Below are 21,052 nucleotides of genomic sequence, written 5' to 3' on the forward strand. Positions count from 1 at the left end.
AAACAATAAATAATTATGCACTATATATATATATATATATATATATATATATATATATATATATATTGTACATATAATATATATAAACTCCAATAGTTTAAAGTTAATGGAGTGATAAGCTTTTACCGGAGCATGACATGCCATGTGGGTCCGGCCGGAGTAGGCGACACATCCCCAAGGATAACACCAGAAGCGAGTCTCAACCATTCGCCTATGCGCAACTTGCGCACGTTATCCCCTTCGCCGTCTCTCTGTTATCTCGATCACCCCGGAACTCCTCCGGAGACAGAGAAGAGTAAGAGAGCCGAGAGTGAGGAGACGATGGCGTCGATCACCAGGATGTCGGCAAATGCGATTGCAGTGCCTTACTACGGTAGGAGACCCAAGACTCCGTCGCCGGGCGGGATGGCGGTGGAGTGCTCGTCGCGGCCGCAGAAGAAGGCGACGTCGCACCACATGAAGACGAGGCCCAAGAAGACGCAGCCTTGGGACGTCAGGCGCAAGGGCCCCACCGTGTACCCGCCGCTCCCTGTCCTCCCTCCGGATTGGACCCTCGTCTCCGAGGAGAAGGGGGAGGCAGCGGCGCAGCGGGCGGAAGAAGCCCCGGCCACTGGTGCAGCATGATGATGAAGGGCGCCGCGCCGCGCCCACCCGCCGGCACCGCATCCGTGTCTTTCTCTTTCGTTTCTGGTGTTCTCTGAAGTGGATTGTTTGTTGCCTCATCGTTGATGTTTTGCCCTTGCAATGCGATGTAATCTCCCTTGATTTCTTGAATTATCTCGCAAAACTATCTTCTCCGTGCTCGAAATTTCATCTCCCACAAAAGAGGATTAGGGTTCTTTAGACCCCATTTTTTGATTCCCTTGTCTTGAACAAGAAGATTGAGCGAAGAAACCAAGAAACCTCTTCTATAATGCCGAGACTTGTTACCATTTTGAGTTAAGTGGGGAGTCATACGAGAAAGATGAGTTGGATGGAAAGAGAAATATCATATCTATCATAAAGATTAATCAAAACCTTATTTTTATACATCTACCATAAAATACATGTAGATTTACGTACATCAGCTGGCGATACAAACGGACGAAAAGAAGCAGCTTTACAACTGGGGTGTTCCTCGGCAAGAAGACAGCAACGCAGAACGGGATCACAAGGTGAAGTAGCTTGGAGGAGGGCGAACTATTGAAGCCGCGGACATGGTGGAATTCCCGGTTGCAACGCTTTCTAGCTCACTGTCCGCTACCTGAACTGGCTTCACCACCGCGATCCTCTCTGGAACGACCTCTCCATTCTCCTCCATCCGAGCGAGAACCTCGAATTGGGTCATGGCCTTCTCTGGTCTAGTCATCCACTCCGGGAACCCTGACCAATCTACCTCGTCGTTCGAAATGTTCTCCACAAGTGTGAAGCCCGTCTTGATGTAATTTCTAGCTGATACCTCTGCCCTCAGCAACTGGAATGATCCTTCCTCCTTGCCATTTGGCCCTAACACCGACGCCAGCATCTCCTCGAATCCCTGGAGGTTGGAATCGGACCCATTCACTGATGTCAGAGGCCACAGGGTTGGCTTCTGCACTGCGATGGTTGGGATGGAACGCGAGGAGAGCTCGACGAGGCCTGGGGCTAAGCGCCTGAGCTTGAGCTTGTCGTGGGGTGACGTCGACGGCGAGGAGGTCAGGGAGGTGGGGCCGACGATGCGGAGGGAGAGGAGGGGTTGGCCCTTCGATCCGGCTGCACGGCGTACTGCCTCCGCGGTGGCAAGCAGGCCGGACGCGTCCTGGTGGCCACTGTGATGGGTGCGGTTGAGGGGGAAAGGGAGGGGGAGCTCGAGCGGGCTCCTGAGGCTGACGGACCTGGCGCCCTTCACTGTCACCACTGCGCCGTCCGACAAGATCACCTTCTTCAGCGCTCCTGCTTCGACATCGTGCTGCAGAGGTGGGTTGTCGCATGAGATCGACCGAAAAAAGGACATTTTTAGAAGCTGAACTCAATTAATGATCACCAGGAACAAATGGGAATATGCATCTCACCGGCAAGAAAAGCCTCATATCATCACCGTCTTGAATCCAGAGCTCCAAAGGCCCGGCCAGCTGAAACGGAGACAATACCGGCGGAACCATCGAATCAGGCTTCCTCCCCATGCGCACCAACCCTGTCGCATCTCCTCCCCCCTCCCCGTCCTCTCTAAAGATGGTGAGATCCACGGAATCCCACCGTCTCACGTCCTCCGACAGCTTGATCGGGATCACCTTCTTATCGATCTCGATGTCGAACTCGTAGGCGACCGACTGCCCCACCCGTACGTCCCGCACATCGAACCCCGACACCTCCACGCCCTCCGCATGGATCCCGAGCCCCTTGACGACCGCATCCCTCAAATTCTTCATGTTCGCCAAGAATCAATTAGGGCAGTTCGTAAAAGAGGGGGAAATTTTCGAAATTTCAGGGTTCCCTTACCGAAATCGCTCGGTGAGTCGATGGATTCGAGGAAATTAGACCGTTCGAAACTCCCAGCATGACGAGATTGAGGAACCCCACGAGCAACAGAGAGCGAGTCGCCATGGATCGACGAAGGAATTCCAGAAACGAAACGAAGAGGAGAATAAAAATTGAATTTTTACGGCGGTTGGGGTGGCGTTTAAAAGGATCAGTATGACGTGAGTTCGACGAATGAGAAGCGAGAGAGTGATGCGAACCGCGTGACCATTTGTTGTGACACGGCCGGGAAAGGGTGACGGTTTTGCGCAGTGGCCTGCGACTTGGCATGATCACAACCGTTCGTTCTCTTCTAAATGGATATTTAATGGACGAGATCGTAATTGAAGCCCTGTTTTGAAACCCCCGTTGCTTTAAGCTCTCGCGGATGAAGATCCTTTACCCATATCCGACATTTTATTGGACTTGGATCTGGATGCAGGCAGATCCGAGACCCGAACTCTGAACATAGTGTGTGTGTATATATAACCATGCAGCCCATGCAAATTGTTTGTGAGAGTACAACATGTTGGGTGTCACTTAGAAATTTCTACAAGAACAGAAAGAAAATTACAACCAGGAATTATTCATGAGTGCCTCAAAAAGATCAACCCCATGACTTACAAGTGCACCATCTTTTTCCTACGGTCAACCTTCGAGGATTAAACACTGATGGGAAGCTGAGAAACAGGCTTAAATAGTCAACCTCTTCAGAGAAAAAGGACAACAGGGAAGGGGGAGGAAAAGAGAGGTTTTCGAAAGTCAACCTCCCCCAATGAAGTCCTAGAAAAAGAAGAAGTCAAAAAACAGAGCCAAGAATCTGACTCGTCTCTTCCGAAAACATGATCAAGTGACTCGACCATGCGAAAAAGTCGAAGAGAAGAGCAAGGAACTTGAAGATGGAAGCCCCGTGCAGCAAAAACAAGTGAAAATGGTGACCTTTGGTGTGTCGAGGGACTAACAGGCCTTGTCTTCAGAGGAAGAAGAAGTTCTTAAAGGCTGAGGACTGAAACTAGCCAACCATTAGCGCAGTCGACAAAGAGAAGAAGAAGAGGAAGAAGTCAGGGAATTCAAGTGGTTTCATCGCATGAATTGTCTGAAAGCCGAGTTCAGCTTCTTCACCAGGTCTTTGGCTGTCATGGAGAATCCCTCTTCCATCTGCAGAAGAAGACAACAAGTTCAGCCACCGACTCCTCACTCGTTGAGTGCAGAGAGGTCGATAGTGGAGGTATAGATGAGAATCTCTTGCCTGGGTCACCACGGTGATGTCGAGAGAAGAACCAGAGAAGGGCACGACGCTGGTGTTCATCACGCGAAGATGGAGCGTCTCGATCTCGGAGAGAGCTTTCACCAGCACTCCTTTCCGGTTCTCGCAGTGGATCTTGATCAGGATAGCCTTCTCGCACACCCTGGCCTCGATCTCCGGAAGGGACTGGCCTCCTTGGCCTTCGATGAAGCTCTCATCGCCGGGGGAGCCATCATCGTCATCAGCACATAGCTGCGACCTCTTCACGAGGACCGCCGCCTCCACGTTCCTCTTCGATACTCGATCTTCCAGGGACTTGACCTTCTCCTGGAGCCGCTTCAGGTACTCGACGGCGTCGCCAAGAACGGAAGCCTTGTCCGTCTTGCAAAGAGGAATGTTACTTCGATCAAAACAGATGTGCCGAAAGCTGATCAAAGCAGAGGAAGCAATCGAGAGCTCACCTTCTTCAAGCCAGGAACTACTGCAGACAGCGCTATGAATCGCTGGTTGAGCTTCTCTCGTCGCTTCCTCTCCGCCATGATGTGTTCCTGGTTCTGAGCGGCGGGTTTAGCCCCCGTGCTTACCTTCTTGGCCCCTTGTCCGAGGATCAAGGCTTCCATCTCTTCTTTCGGCTTCACCGTCGCAGCAAGACAGATGGGCGATTCCGGGTTGCCAAATGACAGAATTCTTGGACACGAGGTGGTGCAAGAACTCCAGCTGCTGGTCTTGGCGATCTTCTTGGGCCTTTCGGTGCTGGCCGCCGGATGGAAGGAAGGGTAGGAGGTGTAGCTTTCGGATGATGGAGACTGATCCAAATCTCGTCCAAAAGCCGCTTCCAGTTGTTGCGCACCGAGAAGATCAAAAGCACTCAACTCCCACTGACGGAAGAAACTCTGATCCACTCCCTGTCAGTTTCACAAGATGAAGAACACAGTTCCCAACACTATCATGCAACTAATAACTTGATCTCGAGCTCCTTACCATGTCGGAATAGTACGGAGACGCCAACGCTTCCATGGCGAGAGATACTTCCCTTGCAAGGAGATCCTGAATCAATTACAAAGGCAGTGAGTTTTGCAGGAACCAGTCCATCTGCAGAGGCAGAAGAAGAAGAAGAAGAAGGAAAGCCAACCTTGCAGCAGAAGATAAAAAGCTCCTTTCTCTGAGGAAGAAAGGAGCGGTCTTTTTATAGGGCGTGAAGCTTCTTCCGGTGGTCTTCCTGTTTGCTTCTATCTCTCATCTCCATTAGTCAATACAAGATAGCTTGTAAACCAAAAAAACAGATGACTTGGAATGGACAGCTTGAGGAGAACATCATCTGCTACAGCTAATAGTAAGGTCAGTAAACCAAGAGCTTATCATCCTCTCACTGCCTGCATCATCATATCAAGGCTATACACAACTTTCATTTATGGCTGAATTATTAGCGAAGAAATAATTGGCTTCTCAGCACACCCACTTGTGATTTTAAAATGCTTCCCAGATTTATTTTTGTTCTGTCAGATCTTTGAGAATCCCAGAGAAATTGGCCCCCCAAGTAACTTGCTCATGTTCAAGCTGCCATGAAGAGAGCTGGAAGAGCTTCCACCATTTGCAAGAAACCCCAAGCTGGCATCTTTATGCATCTGATTGTTATACTCCAAGAAGATGCTTCAACTCAACATTATCAAGCTGCAATCTAATAAACAACTTAAAAGGAGGAACCACCTACTGACACCAAAGATATAATGATAGTCAAGGGAAGGTATCCCTGCAATCTCGGAGCTACCTTATTCTTTCTTGAAGCTATGAAATCTATCCTTATCATCTTATGATTGCTCAAAAACAATACTTCAATCCCAACTTGGATGTCATTATTAGTTCAGACCTTCACCTGCCCCCATCTCACATCTGCATCCTGTTAAAGAATCCCAAAGAGATGGGAGTCTGTAGAATTAGCAACTGGCCTGCCACCAAATCAAGTTGGCAATTAGAAAGCTCAACCATCTTCACCACTTACGTTTTACAGAACAAAAAAAATCTTAATCGCAGAACAAAAGGGTCAACACATGCGACAACCATGCAAATTTAACATGGCCTTGCGACGTAGCCCCACATATTTTAGGACATATATAGCGTTATCTTCTTATACATCATTACCCTTCCACCGACAGGGTGACGTACGCCTGATCCGTTGACGGCGACGGTGGTGGGTCACCTCACTGAGGCCGACACCTGGCTGGTAGGCCGGGCCCCACTCCGACACCTTCATGCGCCCCACGCCTTTCCTCCCCTTCGAACGCATCGTACTGAGGACCCGTTTGGGGGACGTGCGACGCACTATGGGCGGGTCTTTTCCAGTTGCATGGCAGGCGCGTCAGGTGAGTCCCATGTACGAGGCGCAAAGCTTTTTTCCGTACCGCACCGAGGCCTGATCTCGATCAAACCCAGCTTGATGATCCTGGGGAGGTGTGTGGATTTCCCTGTCTCGACCGCCACAGGAGACACCATCATGGCCACGTCCTGCGTGGTGGGCGGTGCGGGACCCACAGCCTCCGTTCGCTGTCGTCAAGGGAAACGGACAGGTTGGCCGAAGGTGGGACCCTCCTCTTCCACCGCCCCCTTTCTTTAGCCTCCCCGCTCGCCTCCGAACCGTTTCTGTAACGGCATGCTCCAGTCGCTTTCTTCCGATCCCCCTTCACTTCCCCTTGTTAGGAAGAGAGACCGACGGAGGGAGGCGAAAGGAAGAAGAGAAGGAAGAGGTGGAGGCAGAGCGCAGGAGAGTTGAGGATGACGGTTCCCGGGCGAGAGAGGCCCTCGACGGCGATGGCGCCGCCAAAGAGTTTAAGGCAGGACGCGGGAGGGTCGAGGACGGTGGTCCCCCGGGCGGCGTAGGCCCTCGATGGCGGCGGCGGCCGCTGCCGAGGCGGGGTGCAGGGAGGTGGCGGTGACGCCGGCAACGCACAAGGTCCCTCGGCGGCTGCTGCTGCGGGTGGCGTCGGTGGTGTGCGGGGTCCAGTTCGGCTGGGCCCTCCAACTCTCGCTGCTCACGCCGTACGTGCAGGAGCTGGGGATCCCCACCATTGGGCCAGCCTCGTGTGGCTCTGCGGGCCCCTCTCCGGCCTCATCGTCCAGCCCCTCGTCGGCCACCTAAGCGACCACTGCGCCAGCCCGCTCGGCTGCTGCCGACCATACATCGCCGGTGGGGCCGCCGCCATCGCCGCCTCCGTGCTCCTCATCGGGTATTCCGCCGACATCGGCCACGCCCTCGGCGACCGTGCCGACGGGGGAACCCGGCACCGGGCGATCGCCGTCTGCTTGCTAGGGTTTTGGCTGCTCGTCGTGGGGAACAACACCACCCAGGGGCCATTCAGGGCCCTCCTCGCCGATCTTACAGGTCTGTCGTTTCGCTGTTCTCCCCGTTCTTCTTCATGAATTCGGTACAACTTGAGGGTTCTTTGTTTCGGCGTATCGATGTCCTCGAATATTTGGTAAATTGGGATGAACAATACCATATCCCAGCGATGTCTATGGTATGATTATTACCAGTAGCTACTCTTATATTAGTCGGATGGAGGATAAATTGGGATGAACAATACCATATCCCAGCGATGTCTATGGTATGGTTTTTACCAGTAGCTACTCTTCAATTACAATGGTTAGATGGAGGAGACAATCTTGGAAACGTACTAATTTATAAATGTCGAGCACATATTGCTCATGCCATGCTAAATATACAGTATCAGTCTCACCCCTTGAGAGGTGAGAGGAGAGCTCCCCACACTTGTTACAGTAGGTTCCTGATTCATCTCTGAGTTGTTATCTGGACAATCATTTCCGGGTGAGAATGTATGCGTTATTTAATAGCAATTCTAGTGAACTATGTTATGTTCTATTTGTGTAGGCTTTCATGGACTTGTTTGCCATTGGATTCCTATGCCAACCTGCCATTAAACCTTTCTGGCCTTAAGCTGTCGCTTTCATTGGCCTTAAGCTGCCATTTAAAGCTGTCGCTTTAAAAATCCTTGATGGAACTGGTGGCCTTTGTAACATTTTTCCAAAGGTCCACAAGTATCTCACTGCCCTTCCAGCTCAAAACAAAAGTTGCCTGACTTGAATTGGTTCTCGGTCACAGGTGGAGTTGTAAAGGATTCCCACATGTGTGTATGAGCTGCTTTTTGTTGATATTGTTTGTATATGTTCATCTGAAGCTTTTACCGATGAATATCTCTATGAAGCTTCAGATTCCATGTTCCTATGTATTTCTATAAAGATTGAATGTCAGAGCTTGCTCACCTTGTTGCGTTGATTTGACTGCTTCATTTTGTTGATTGCCATGATTTTTTGGTCATGTATTTGTTGGACTTGATTTAAATTTAATATGTTCCGTATCCTTTGAAACTCTGAGTCGCTTTCAGTATCTGGGAGTTCTTGTGGAACAGAGGTTAAAAATGGCAAAGTTTGTTTCTGTTGTGTAGGTTTTTTTTAACCATGAGAAAGACAACAAAAGACACTTGCACAAGTGAACAAGTTAACTTGCTCGTTACTTGGAAGATTTCTTTAGTGATGAAATGGCATACCCAACTTCTTGTTGGGTTAGTCCTGTAGCCCAAAAGATACACTTCATGGCAATCTTCACATTAGTAACTTAAAGAGCTCAAGATGTTTCATATTTTTTCTATACCTTACCTAATTGCTGTATATTTTTCATGTTTTTTCCGCAATTTCAGGAAAAGATCGTAGACGGACTCGGGTAGCTAATGCTTATTTTTCACTCTTCATGGCACTGGGGAATGTACTTGGCTTTGCTCCTGGTTCTTATAGTCGTTGGTTTAGCATCTTTCTCTTCATTGTCACTACAGCATGCAGCATAAATTGTGCCAATCTCAAATCTGCTTTTCTTCTTGATGTTGTTTTTCTTATGATCACCACTACTGTAAGTGTCTTATCAGCCAAGGAAATCCCTCTTTCTTCTGCCAGTGGAGTTATGGATTGTGCTGGAGAAGCACAGGTGCAGTTGAATGATGGCCATGAGGCTTTTCTATGGGAATTAGTTGGTTCGTGTAAATATCTTACGCTGCCTATATGGACGGTTCTAATTGTCACTGCACTTACTTGGATAGGATGGTTTCCTTTCATTCTTTTTTTATACTGATTGGATGGGCCAGGAGATGTGCAAGGGAAACCCAAATGAAGGGAAAAATTATCAAACTGGAGTAAGAATGGGGGCTACTGGTCTAATGTTAAATTCCATTGTTGTCGGTTGTACTTCAGTGGTTTTGGAAAAACTCTGCAGGAAGTGGGGTGCTGGCTTGACCTGGGGAATTGCCAACATTTTCATGTTTTTATGGTTTCTAGCAATGCTTATAATATCTTCTCTGGCGAAAAATGTGGAATACCCAGAAGATGGACTCCCTCCAGATGGTGTTGTTATTGCTGCACTTGCTATTTTTACAGTTCTCGGGGCACCTTTGGAAGTGAGTCTTTTTTATTGCTGTTGTAACTTGTATCTTCGATGCTCTTATTAATTTGTTTAACTAGTATTTAATTTTTTGCAGGTCACATATACTATTCCTTATGCAATGATATCTGCATGTATAGAACTTTTAGGGCTTGGTCAGGGTGGGTGACAAGTTGCTTTTATTTTGTTTCAATTGTTGTTTTGCTCTGTTTTCAGTTTTGAAACAATTGTCTCTTTACTTCAGGATTGGCCATGGGCATTTTAAATCTGGCAATTGTGATACCTCAGGTAGACATTTTTTTTGGCTATCATATTGACATAACAAATATTTTTGCCATTAGTTATCCTGTCTTGTATGTTTTTAGGAGCAAATGGTAGTCCCATTGGATGATCAAGTAGAAAAGTGATTTTTTGAATGATATTATATCATCCTGTATTATGGCTTTTGGCATGATGTAAATAAGAGATACTTGTATCATTATAAGGGTATACACAAAGATGAATAGAAGTTAGAATGTAAGAAGAAAACTACATGCCTTAGTCATAGAGTAAATGGATTCTTCTTGTGGTTTATCATGATCATCAATATCATTGAAGTATTTTTCCATCAGTTGGGGTTGGGTAGAGCTTGCTAATAAAAACTCTGTGACTTGGCTCCAAAAGGATTTTGAGATGCTGCCAATCATTTTCAATCTGACATAAAAGTGCTAAAGTTGTTGAAAACAAGAAAATATTGATACTGGAGGACTCTCCTCTCATGCGTTCAAACAGTCTTCTTCGCATTTGATTCTTTATGCAACCCCGTTGCGTTTTTTGGTTATTAATTTATATACTATGATGATAAATTACATCTTTGCTAGAATCTATAATAGATGTCTGATTAGAGATAAAGGTTTATATTGCTCCTAGGTATGAATTGATTGCCATTTGGCAGTAGCAAGCCATATTAAAATGATGAAAGCCATGATTATTACAATCGATGTGGTAATTTGTTCTTATCACGGAAGAAATCCACGATTAATCTGGTCAATAGAACTGGTTCAGATTCAATGAATTCCGACAGTGCAATAAATATAACTAGCAGTTGCTGACCTCTGTCTGATTTGTCACCAATCAAATATAGTTTAGTATGATTATTGGTTTTCATAAAGATGAAAAGGCTCCATGTGATTTTCTCTATGTTTGTTGCCATGCTTGATTTTTGCTGATGAAAATTGTGCTAGATCAGGTACTCATATCTTAGGAAAGTGGGCCATTGGACCAATTATTTGGGGGTGGCAATTCACCAGCCTTTGCTGTAGGAGGACTTGCAGCTTTTGTGAGCGGACTTGTGGCAATTATTGGTCTCCCTTGTTCCCATATTGCAGGACGAAGGGGTCAAAGATAAGTATTTTATTAATGCGTCCTTGATCTATATTGCTATTTGATTGCTATTGCATACAGAAACAATTATCACTATAGTGTATCAAACTGATAAATTTAATACACTTCAATTATTTCCTATAAGTGCATATCTTCTGCCTTTCTGTAGCTGTCTATTAAGTTAAACTTTATTATATTCTGTCAGAAATCTAAGCCTAGATAGAATATACAGATTCCTTTGGATAACTTGGCGAAATGTTTACCTTTCCTTGCAGTACAATGTTGCTGTCCTTAACAATGATACTCATTGTAGTTGCAAGCAAAATGTGGATATACCGATCAGTGTTATGGATGGAGTCATGCCTTTGTTTTTAGGCACTATGAACTTTAAAGTTGTCACCAAATGTTCTTTCATCAGCATCTTGGAATAAGTTCCTGGCTGGTGCCATGGCAAAGTTCTGGTCACTGAAAAAATCTATTTGCCTACAATGTTCGCTTTTCATGGACTCAAAAAGCTTCATGGATATACTTATGGAATAAGTATCAAAGCGAATATTGTGATCGTAAATCCAGAACACCATCAGTGATCATATATCTAAATATTGTAAAATTGAACCTTTGGTTATCTTCACCTTGATTGCATGCAGTGATGAAGAATGCTTTCTCAAACAAGAATTAGTGAAGATACTGTGCCCGACAAGCTGCCACCCTTCTTCTCAATTATTGTTTTCATTATTATTATCTGCATCATGTTGGCTGATTATGATAATTGATAATAAATTGATGATTTACAGGATTTTGAACACATAATTGGCAGGAATTGGTTCTTTTTCTTCAGTGAGCCTACTTAAATAGAGACAGCAATGCGTGTTGCACAAGCCTCGTCGTCTCAGGAAACTAGCCCTGGCCCTGCCATTCGGCACCACAGCAGCTCTATGAATGCTCGGGCCATGGAGGTCAGTTTTCAGCCAGGTGTCATCATGACCACCAACCCAGCTGGTGGTGGTCCACTGTTCATCGCTCATCAGAATTGTGTTTGTATCAGCAACTGTAACGCAAGTATTCTTTGCAGGCTCATCATCACCCCCTCAGAGCCTTGTTTACGTTCTGATGGTCTTTTAGCTATGTTGCTAATCCCCCCGGTGTCGTGAAGAAGACAATATTGTTGATATGTTCTCCAATGCTCTCTTTCAGTTTCCACTTGTACTCATCCTCTTCGACGGACAGCAGGTAAGCTTTTTTTTCTTCTTTGAACCTCTTATGTGCTGATCATGCATAAAATTTAAATTCCAACATATTACCTGTATAGTTTCACCTGTCTTGGACCATTTTACATAGCGAGAGTTTTCTATGGGGCCTAATGTCTAGGTCAATGATACAGGTTCCGATCATAAGCTACAAAGATAGAGTTGAACTGCAGCAGGAAAGAGAGAGAGAGAGAGAGAGAGAGAGAGAGAGAGTGGGAACTGGGCATGAGAAGGTGACAGGTGATCAGTGTCCACACTGCACTCTTTGGTCACAGGTTGCACATACGTGTCCCTTCAGCTTATTTGCAGAGAACCTTGTCTCGGTTTGTGCTTGTCAAAAGATAATGCTGTGGAAAAGTATGCCCATGGATGAGTGGGCGGTCTATTGGGGCACGTATGTCCTCTTGTTTCCTACCTTCCAACTGCTTTATTGACACTGCCCCATTTACTGCTGCCTCGGTGCCTGTCCTCTCCATTTTACTTGCCTCCTCCTCACACCTTCTAATTGTCGGCATATTTAGAACTCAAGTCTCTATCTTACTGTTCATTTGGTGATTGGTAAGTATAGTGTATGAAACAAGTAGCATGATCTTGTTGTTCATACGGTACTGGTTTATGCTCTCACATTTCTCGGTTGCAAGTCAAATGCAGGATATGATGACCATGGCATGAGTGTCTGGAGCAGCAAACGTCGAAAGCAACAGTTTCCCAACCGACAACGAACTGTTTGACCATCAGCCGCCCATTTCCTATTCGCCTTGTATTGGTCAGCGGGAGGGAACAAGTGCTCGAGCTAACCTCGAGTCGCCCATTGGGCCTCCCCACCTCTGATATCACACCATTCCATCGACGCGTGTCCGCGGCATGGCGTCCTCCTCCACTACTTGAGGCCTCGCGTCTCACCCCTTCTCCCTCCCATCTCCGAGGCTGAGACTTGCACTCGCATGGAGGATCTCCCTCTTCATCCCCTCGGTCGAGACCTCCACCGGTGCCCCACCGCTTCCGAGGTAACACTGTGTGTACGCTTCTTCTACGAAGCCGCCGCGTGTCTTCTGATGTTGCATGACTTGGGATTCAGGTGGTGGAGGAAATGAGAGCCATCGGGGCGATCTCTGTCCCCGCGGCTCTCACCGGTCTCGTCCTCTACTCGCGCGCCATGGTTTCGACGCTCTTCCTCGGTTACCTGGGCGAGCTCGAGCTCGCCAGCGGCTCTCTCTCCATCGGGTTTGCTAACATCACCGGCTACTCCGTCCTCTCCGGCCTGGCCATGGGCATGGAGCCCATCTGCGGCCAGGCGTTCGGCGCCAATCAACGCAAGCTCCTCGGCCTCACCCTGCAGCGAGCCATTCTGCTGCTCCTCTCCGCCTCCGTCCCCATCTCCTTCCTTTGGCGCAACATGAGGAGGATCCTGTCTTGGTGCGGGCAGGACGAGCAGATAGCCTCCGCCGCCCACGTCTTCATCACGTTCGCCATCCCTGACCTGTTCCTCCTCTCCTTTCTCCACCCTCTTCGCGTGTACCTGAGATCTCAGAATGTCACCTTCCCGGTCACCTGCTGCTCCGTCGTCTCCGTCGTCCTCCACATCCCGTTGAACTACCTCCTCGTGGTGCGTCTCCGGATGGGCATCGCGGGCGTGGCTTTGGCCATGGTCTGGACCAACTTGAATCTCTTCGTCTGCTTGCTGCTCTTCGTGCTGTGCTCTGGCGCGTGCAAGGACTCGTGGGTGCGCCCCAGCATGACCTGCCTCAGGGGGTGGTCGGCGCTGCTGAAGCTCGCCGTGCCCTCGTGCGTGTCCGTCTGCCTCGAGTGGTGGTGGTACGAGCTCATGATACTCCTCAGTGGCCTGCTTCCCAACCCCAAGGCTGCCGTCGCTTCCATGGGCATACTGATCCAGACCACGTCGTTGGTGTACGTGTTCCCGTCGGCGCTCAGCTTCGGGGTGTCGGCCCGCGTCGGCAACGTGTTAGGAGCCAACCATCCCGCCAAGGCCCGGACAGCCACCATGGTGTCCTTGGCGTGCGCCCTCGTGCTGGGGCTGGCGGCCATGGCCTTCACCACGTCGATGAGACATCGGTGGGGGAGGCTGTTCACCGACGACGCAGAGATCCTGAAGCTCACGACACTGGTGCTGCCGATCGCCGGGCTGTGCGAGCTAGGGAACTGCCCTCAGACCACCGGGTGCGGCGTGCTAAGGGGGAGCGCGAGGCCGACCACCGGAGCCAACATCAACCTGGGCTCCTTCTACTTGGTCGGGACGCCCGTCGCCGTGCTCCTGGGCTTCTTCCGGAGGATGGGGTTCCCGGGGCTATGGCTGGGGCTGCTGGCGGCGCAGGCATCGTGCGCCACTCTCATGGCGTATGCGCTCGCCAGAACGGATTGGATGGTGGAGGCGGAAAAAGCCAGAGAACTGACGAAAACTTCCAACTCTCCTCCTCCTCTCATTCCTCTCACTGCTGCTACTAATGCCATCGCCGGCGGCAATAAGAGTACAGCCGCACACATCATGAATGGCGATGTGAAGAGGCTCGGTGCTTCAGAAACGGCTCCCCTCATTCCTGTGCGGGGTGAGTAGGTTTTCTGCCATTACAACCTTTCTATTCCCTCTCTCTTTTGGCATTCTAATTCTAATCCGATGCATCGATCGAGAGAATATACATGAAACTCTAAAAGCTGGAGCTTTTGGTAGTTCGATGCTGCTTCGCAGTGGAAAGCAGATGCCACGGTCACTCTCAGCTCTGCCTTCTCCGGTCCCGCTTCAGAGAGCAGCCAGCACATGTACCACCACTGAACATTCATTCTCCCTCTCGGAGGTTTGGTTTCAGCATTCCTCCGTACTTCTTTCACCTCGAAGCCAATTAATTTAAGTACATCAGTCCCATTTTCTTCCTCACATGTGTCTGTCTTAATTTCTTGACTTTTCAATGCACAGAGTACCATAAAGTGGCATCGAAAGCAATGTCAAGCATTACAGTGTTAGTGTTGCCTTTCGATATGCTCTCGTACCAGTTTTCCTTCAAAAGAATCGAATCTTGCTTTAGAGCTTTCTCACCATATAAAACCTATCGATTTGGTTTGGTTCTTTGCATTCTGATTGCTTGATCTAGTGCTTTTTTACTCTGTGCTTGTACTTGGCTTCTGGTGGAGTCATGTGCATGAGGCTTACGTCATCCGGGTGTACCTTTTGTCTCCAATAAAGGGGTCAGACGTTAGATCTCTTGTGGGCGACATGCATAATTACTCCTCGTATAGAACTATGCATATTGCTGCTGGGACACAACTTGGCACTTGGAAGCTCATATGCTGCGTCAGCATCAATCACGATCGATAATGCTTTTTCAGAAGAGAATATTTCTCTAATCAAAGACTTCTTCTGACTGTATACGAAAAATCTTCGAACGATGATTTTTTTACTGTGATTTCTATCTGAATGGTCACATTCGAGGATTTTTCTTTTTTCTCGAAGAAAGGTGATCGAGACAAATGATTCTAACTCTTATGTCGGAATTAGGATACAATTGAATGATTGAACAAGGGTTAGGTCGCACTATCTTCATAATTGTTAGAAATCTTACGACGATGAATGAGTGGAACTAATCAAAATTAATATATATATATCAAGTTAGATACCAATTTAACCCAAAAGTTTAGATTTATTTATATATTATGAGCTAGACTCCGATACATATCATTCAACTCTCTCGATATTTACCAATATGGATTATTATTTTAGTTTATTATTATTATTTTTTCTCGTAAATAGATATTTTTAATAATAAATTTAATTAATGATAACTTTAGACTCACACGTATGAATGAATGAATCCTGTAAAGAGAGAGGGAGAGCGAGAGAGAGAGAGAGAAAGAGAAGAGAAATTAATGATTTACTTTAGACTTACAACGATGAATGGAGCTCCGGCACTGATATATTATCGTCTTTTCTTTTTTTTCTCCCATTTGTTTCTATGTGGAATGGGGTTTGTATAGTCATTGCAAAACATATAGTAACATCGCTTTTATTTTCTATATCTAATTTGGTAAGATATATTATAGATATGATAAATGATTATCGATTAATTAAAAAAAATTAATTATGATATGATTTCTTAGGAGATGATCTTCATACGAAGGACTCTCCTAATTACTTATCTTAGACTATCTACTATAAATAGACAGGACCTCCTAAAGACTATATATATAATGTGTAGATATGCGGATACTTGGATATGTAGTTAAGAGGAGACGAAGATACTTGATATTGTTGAAATATTATAGATTTTCTTTTATCTCCTCTTATCATGTAGACCAGTCAATAAGATATTACATATCTTCTCTCATCTCCCCTTATATAAATGAAGCATAAGGATGATTTTTTTAGCTTATAATTGGTATCAGAGCCATGTTTGTGAAATTAAATACTTTAGATCTAATTGTTAGCGCTACTCGCTCACAAGAAGGTGTTATTCAATTTTTATTTATGATGCATAAATGATTCATTTATATTGTCGATCTACTTTTCTATCCAATCCATTCTATCACTTGCTTGCGGGCGATGCAAAGTTCCTTATGTTTGATTAATGGATTACTATCGACTACAGTATTATTGAGACCACGATTCTCAATGACGCAACGATCAATGAGGTCGTCGATTAATCATGAGGACAACCACCCCACCATGGGTGATGGATGATAAGCGGCTTACAAGCGACAAACAATCATTGTTGACCCACGCGAATGGGCACAATGGAACATGCAACGATAACGACAACTATAAGGGTGGCTAGCATTACGGTTTCTTATCAAAATTATAGTTTTGCCCTTGTATATTCATTTAATTTTAATTTATATCCTTTTGATAGTTCTATGCTTCAAAATAAAAAATTTCGATTATATATCCTAAATAAAATGATAGTTTTATCCTTTAAAATTAAGAATTTATAATTGATTATTATTATTAGTATTTATTTTTTCTCACTTTATATTAGATGATGAATATTTTATATTGTTCTTGGATCTGTGCAATGAGAATTAGATCATGATAATAAAACTAATTTGCCTATAAACATAAACCCTAAATATTCTCGATAATAGGTTATTCGATATGGACATCAAGATAGCTAGACATACTGGTGTGTTGTATAATCGTCCATATGATGGAGGTGGCTGCTCTTATAGTCGCTCATGTGGGGACACTATGGGTACAATGCATGTGCTCATTGGAGAATTGGTTCACTGATTGTTTCGCTCATAGAATGCTATATGGTAAATGATATCTCATCATCAGACAGTGTTCGTGGTCTCGATTGTGTGTCTGGTCTTTAGATTTGAGACACCAATGATGCTCTGTATAAGTACTCTGCTTTTTGCTACCAAATGTATAGGTCTGGAGGTTCCAGATCTAGCATAGTCGACCATCAGAAGTGGTAACCAACCTTACAAAGACAATTGAGTGTCGATAGAGGATCATTCGCTCTCGATGTCATGATAGGAAATGAGAGGCATAATCCCGCCTCGAGGGCATCACAAAAAAAACAGAAGGCTCAGAGGATCGAGTCAAAGGGACACTACCCAGGTCTTGGGACAAGCAGCTCATACTTCGGTGAGATGCAATAGAGAGATCACAGCCAATTCAGGTGAAATAAGAGGTGTAGCCCTGTTTCAAGGGCATCACAAAATAAATAGAAGGCCCAGAGGATCGGGTCAAAGGGACACTACCCAAGTCTTGGGACAAGCAGCTCATACTTTGGTGAGATGTAATAGAGAGATCACAGCCAATCCAATTGAGATGCAATTCTAATTGAGTCACAGTCATGAGTACCATGCATGGACTCTAGGTCCCAATGGGGCTTTTGGATCCATCAGAATCATCCTCGAATGAGTGCAAATCAACCCGCTCCACTCTTAGATTACTCGAGGATAAAGCATGGACCTCAATGGACTGTCGACTCGATGAATCAAAGCTAGTTTGAGAGGGCGAAGACATCTCAACCTAGTTTGTGGACGTTAGAGGATTGTTGAGGGAGATGGGGAGAGGTCGATCAACCCATCACAGGCAATGACAAAGGGTAAGGCAAAAGCTCCTGAAATCCAAGAATGCGAAGGCTAAAGAAAAGGGCTAAGGCACAAAATGATCCTTTCCACTTAGCGAACAAAAGAAATTTGAAGAGAGTCCTTGCCCCCTTGCCTCCCACAATCGGGTTAGTTGTCCCCAGCCTGGAAGATTCTTGATGGCAGGAAGCTCCCCTCATGATAGCACCTCGAGGGAGCCCCCTGATAGTAGGAGAACTCGAGCCTTACCATAAAGGGTAGAATATTCAAGACCCACTTAGAGGGCATGGGCCTCGAGACCTATTGCACCCTTGACAAGGCGGGAAAAAACCCACCATGACGTGAGGAGGCGAGAAAAATCCACCACAATATGATGTCCACTTGCTAGCCACCTCACCTTGCCACGACATGATGGATCGGCAAGCTAGGACCTAACGCCTTGGCCAGCTACATAAGGGTTTGCCCTGTGGGAACACCCCATCCCGATCGACGATGATGGGTTGCACAAACCTACTACGGCGGGGATGAAGACTTGCTACAGCGGGATGACGGTCCGACATGACGAAAGCACTTGACTCGCTATAGTGGAAATGAAGACCTGCTACGTCGAAATAAAGGCCTGCCCCGATGGAAGCCCTTAACCCGCTATGGTGGAAACGAAGACTCGCTATCCGCTATGGTAGGTCATGGTAGGTCGAAGGTTCGCCACGGTAGAAAAGAAGACCTGCTATGGTGGGGACAAATGTCATCTATGACCGAAGCCCACTGACTTGCTACAGTGAGGACGGAGACCACAGCAAGGACAAAGACCGACTATGGTGGAAAAGCAGACCCGCTACGATAAAAATAGATACCCACTATGACGGGACGAAGGCCCACCACAGCGGAACACCATTGACTCACTACGATGGGGACAAAGGTCTGCCACGACGAAACCCCCCTGACTCGCTATGGTAGGGACGAATGGCCGCCACGATAGAAAAATCAAGCAAAATGTGCCCAAGATGTGTGCCGGAAAACCTGACCCATGTCGGGGCATTTTGTTACAATAATCCCACCGAGTGAGACACACCAGAAGCATGTGAAATAGAATGACTCGAATCCACTACTGTTTCAACTCCATACGCTGACCTCTGACGTCAAAAAATCTCCTCTGACGCTGACCTCTTATACATGATCCCCAAGAAGACCAAGGCACACCTCGACTCGTCCTTGAACCCCAAGGAGGCTAGAGCATACCTCGGTTCGACTTGAGAGTCACCTCAAACGCTCAATTGTCTTCTCGAAATCGCTTCGATCGAACCTTCCTGGACTTTAATCTCCTCGCTCAATTGCCACATGGGTCATTCAGATGACCTTGTGCCTTCGAGATAGAATCAAATCATGCTGATTCACAACATCAAGACAATAACACCACCAATCGCACCTCCCACGCTTCCCCGATTCATACCATGATACTCAAATCATGTCTTCGTTAGTAAAGTCAATCGACGGTGAAGAGAGAGAGAGAGAGAGAGAGAGGCGAAGTAGTTGACCAGATGTGGGACTTCCTTACGTTGGGTCAACAGGTTGGTTGCATGGCCTGGGAAGTCGCAACCCTTCTCCAACGTGTCCTAAATGTAATGAGGTTGAAGAGGATCGTTTGGGATACGGCTCAAAATCATCTGTACTCGGTCTCAAACCGTTAATCGTCAATGCAAAAATTATTGGATTTCAGTTCGATTTCCAATCGAACTATCTGAATCGATTTAAAACCGACAACTGATTCAAATCGGTTCGGATTTAAAGAGTAACTCAAAACACTGAATTCAATCATCTTGATCTAAAAGCTTAAAAAAACACTGAATCCAATAATAATAATATTATTATTCCATCTAAAGACTTAAGAACTGAGGAGATCTAATTTATATTTCTAACATTCAATTATGCGTTCGTCGCAAACAAAACAGTTGAATTCCATGTCGTGTTGCTGCTGCCAATGACTACAAGACTGCATGCATACATTCCATCGGTGGCCAAATGCTCGAGCCGCGAACTTGAAAGATGTCACCGCCAGCCTACTACAGTAGCACATACGCTCGAGCAAGCATCGGATCGACATAACAGTGTCTTCCATGGTCGTTGCTGCCACCATCAACACCGCGAGGAATTAAAGATCACAAAGCGATACACAAAATTAAAATCTTATTAGTTGTGCAATGCTGTGAATCATCTGCTAGAATTTGGTAAATATTTGGACTAATTTCTGTCGATGAAATGAGAGACCCCTTTACGAAGATGCGCCGTCCGTTGAGAGATCTAATCGGAAGGAACTTTTAAATACAACGCGAACCAAATCCTTTCCGATGACCGAAAGGGAGGCGCAGACCAAAGACATCACAGCAACGACCACGGCGGAATCACAAAAGCAAACAACGCGAACCAAACGAGACCGACATAACTTTAACGACACCACAGAGCCCTCGACCACGGCTCACTTCCTCCAGTTCCCGTCCGACGCGCCACCACCGCCCCTTGGGAAGCGGGACGCACCGTCACCACCGGCGTATCCGCGGTCGCGGCCGTACCCACCGCCGTAGCCGCCACCGCCTCCCCCATAGCCGCCACCGCCTCCCCCATAGCCGCCACCGCCTCCTCCATAGCCGCCGCCGCCGCCTCCGCGGTTGTACCCTCCTCCGTCACGGCGACCACCACCGTACCCGCCGCCTCCGCCGCTGCGGAAGCCGCCCCCGCCGCTGCGGGCCTGGGCTTCGTTGACGGTGATGCTCCTCCCATCGAGGATCTGGCCGTTCATCCCCTCGATGGCGTCCCTCATCGACTGCTCGTCGCGGAAGGTAACAAACCCGAACCCCCTCGACCTCCCCGTCTCCTTGTCATTGATGATCTGCACCCAGAACACAGCGCACGCCATAAGATCCAACAGATCCGCGAAAGAGGAGAAGAAAATTAGTCGACAGGCGGGTCAAAACGCAGATCACCTTGGACTCGATGATCTCGCCGAAAGGGCTAAAGGCCCTCTCGAGGGAAGCGTCGTCGGTGGCCCAGGCGAGGCCGCCGACGAAGCAACGGAACTCAGAGTCGGAATTCGCCATCGGAGGAAAAGAGAAGGGCGGGGAGAAGAAATCAACCCGCCTCGAAGAGAGCACGAGAAACCCTAGATCTATAAATCGCGCCAATTTATAGAGAACAGTAGGCGATGAGGTAATCTCACCGCGCAAAGGATCTACCGTCGGAAAC

At 47.0% G+C, this 21,052-nt stretch overlaps 4 protein-coding genes and 1 pseudogene across 5 annotated transcripts; 2 read left to right on the top strand and 3 right to left on the bottom strand.

Annotated features, from left to right (window-relative positions):
* Window positions 1-1,006: 1,006 nt before the first annotated feature.
* On the bottom strand, window positions 1,007-2,660 carry LOC103993808 (protein TUNICAMYCIN INDUCED 1). The gene is made up of 3 exons (XM_009414002.3): window positions 2,458-2,660; window positions 2,031-2,381; window positions 1,007-1,927 (listed from the first exon to the last, which is right to left on the bottom strand). Exons 1-3 carry the CDS (start codon window positions 2,560-2,562, stop codon window positions 1,148-1,150), a joined length of 1,236 nt encoding a protein of 411 aa, XP_009412277.3. The 5' UTR covers window positions 2,563-2,660; the 3' UTR covers window positions 1,007-1,147.
* A 344-nt stretch (window positions 2,661-3,004) lies between these two features.
* Window positions 3,005-4,934, bottom strand: LOC103993807 (transcription factor bHLH18). The gene is made up of 5 exons (XM_065194863.1): window positions 4,854-4,934; window positions 4,703-4,768; window positions 4,183-4,626; window positions 3,725-4,102; window positions 3,005-3,633 (listed from the first exon to the last, which is right to left on the bottom strand). The coding sequence occupies exons 2-5, from the start codon at window positions 4,736-4,738 to the stop codon at window positions 3,556-3,558; spliced, it is 936 nt and encodes a 311-aa protein (XP_065050935.1). The 5' UTR covers window positions 4,739-4,768; window positions 4,854-4,934; the 3' UTR covers window positions 3,005-3,555.
* A 1,412-nt stretch (window positions 4,935-6,346) lies between these two features.
* On the top strand, window positions 6,347-10,519 carry LOC103993806 (sucrose transport protein SUT2-like; annotated as a pseudogene). The gene is made up of 5 exons (XR_010515515.1): window positions 6,347-7,097; window positions 8,431-9,177; window positions 9,259-9,322; window positions 9,406-9,449; window positions 10,390-10,519. The product of XR_010515515.1 is annotated as a sucrose transport protein SUT2-like (transcript).
* A 2,129-nt stretch (window positions 10,520-12,648) lies between these two features.
* On the top strand, window positions 12,649-15,186 carry LOC135680722 (protein DETOXIFICATION 48-like). The gene is made up of 3 exons (XM_065194864.1): window positions 12,649-12,777; window positions 12,849-14,334; window positions 14,457-15,186. The coding sequence occupies exons 1-3, from the start codon at window positions 12,715-12,717 to the stop codon at window positions 14,627-14,629; spliced, it is 1,722 nt and encodes a 573-aa protein (XP_065050936.1). The 5' UTR covers window positions 12,649-12,714; the 3' UTR covers window positions 14,630-15,186.
* A 4,796-nt stretch (window positions 15,187-19,982) lies between these two features.
* LOC135680723 (glycine-rich RNA-binding protein GRP1A-like) lies at window positions 19,983-20,989 on the bottom strand. Its single transcript, XM_065194865.1, has 2 exons — window positions 20,794-20,989; window positions 19,983-20,699 (listed from the first exon to the last, which is right to left on the bottom strand). Exons 1-2 carry the CDS (start codon window positions 20,905-20,907, stop codon window positions 20,289-20,291), a joined length of 525 nt encoding a protein of 174 aa, XP_065050937.1. The 5' UTR covers window positions 20,908-20,989; the 3' UTR covers window positions 19,983-20,288.
* Window positions 20,990-21,052: the final 63 nt, after the last annotated feature.

This window comes from Musa acuminata, chromosome BXJ1-8 (genome assembly GCF_036884655.1).
Source record: "Musa acuminata AAA Group cultivar baxijiao chromosome BXJ1-8, Cavendish_Baxijiao_AAA, whole genome shotgun sequence".
NCBI classification, from domain to species: Eukaryota; Viridiplantae; Streptophyta; class Magnoliopsida; order Zingiberales; family Musaceae; genus Musa; species Musa acuminata.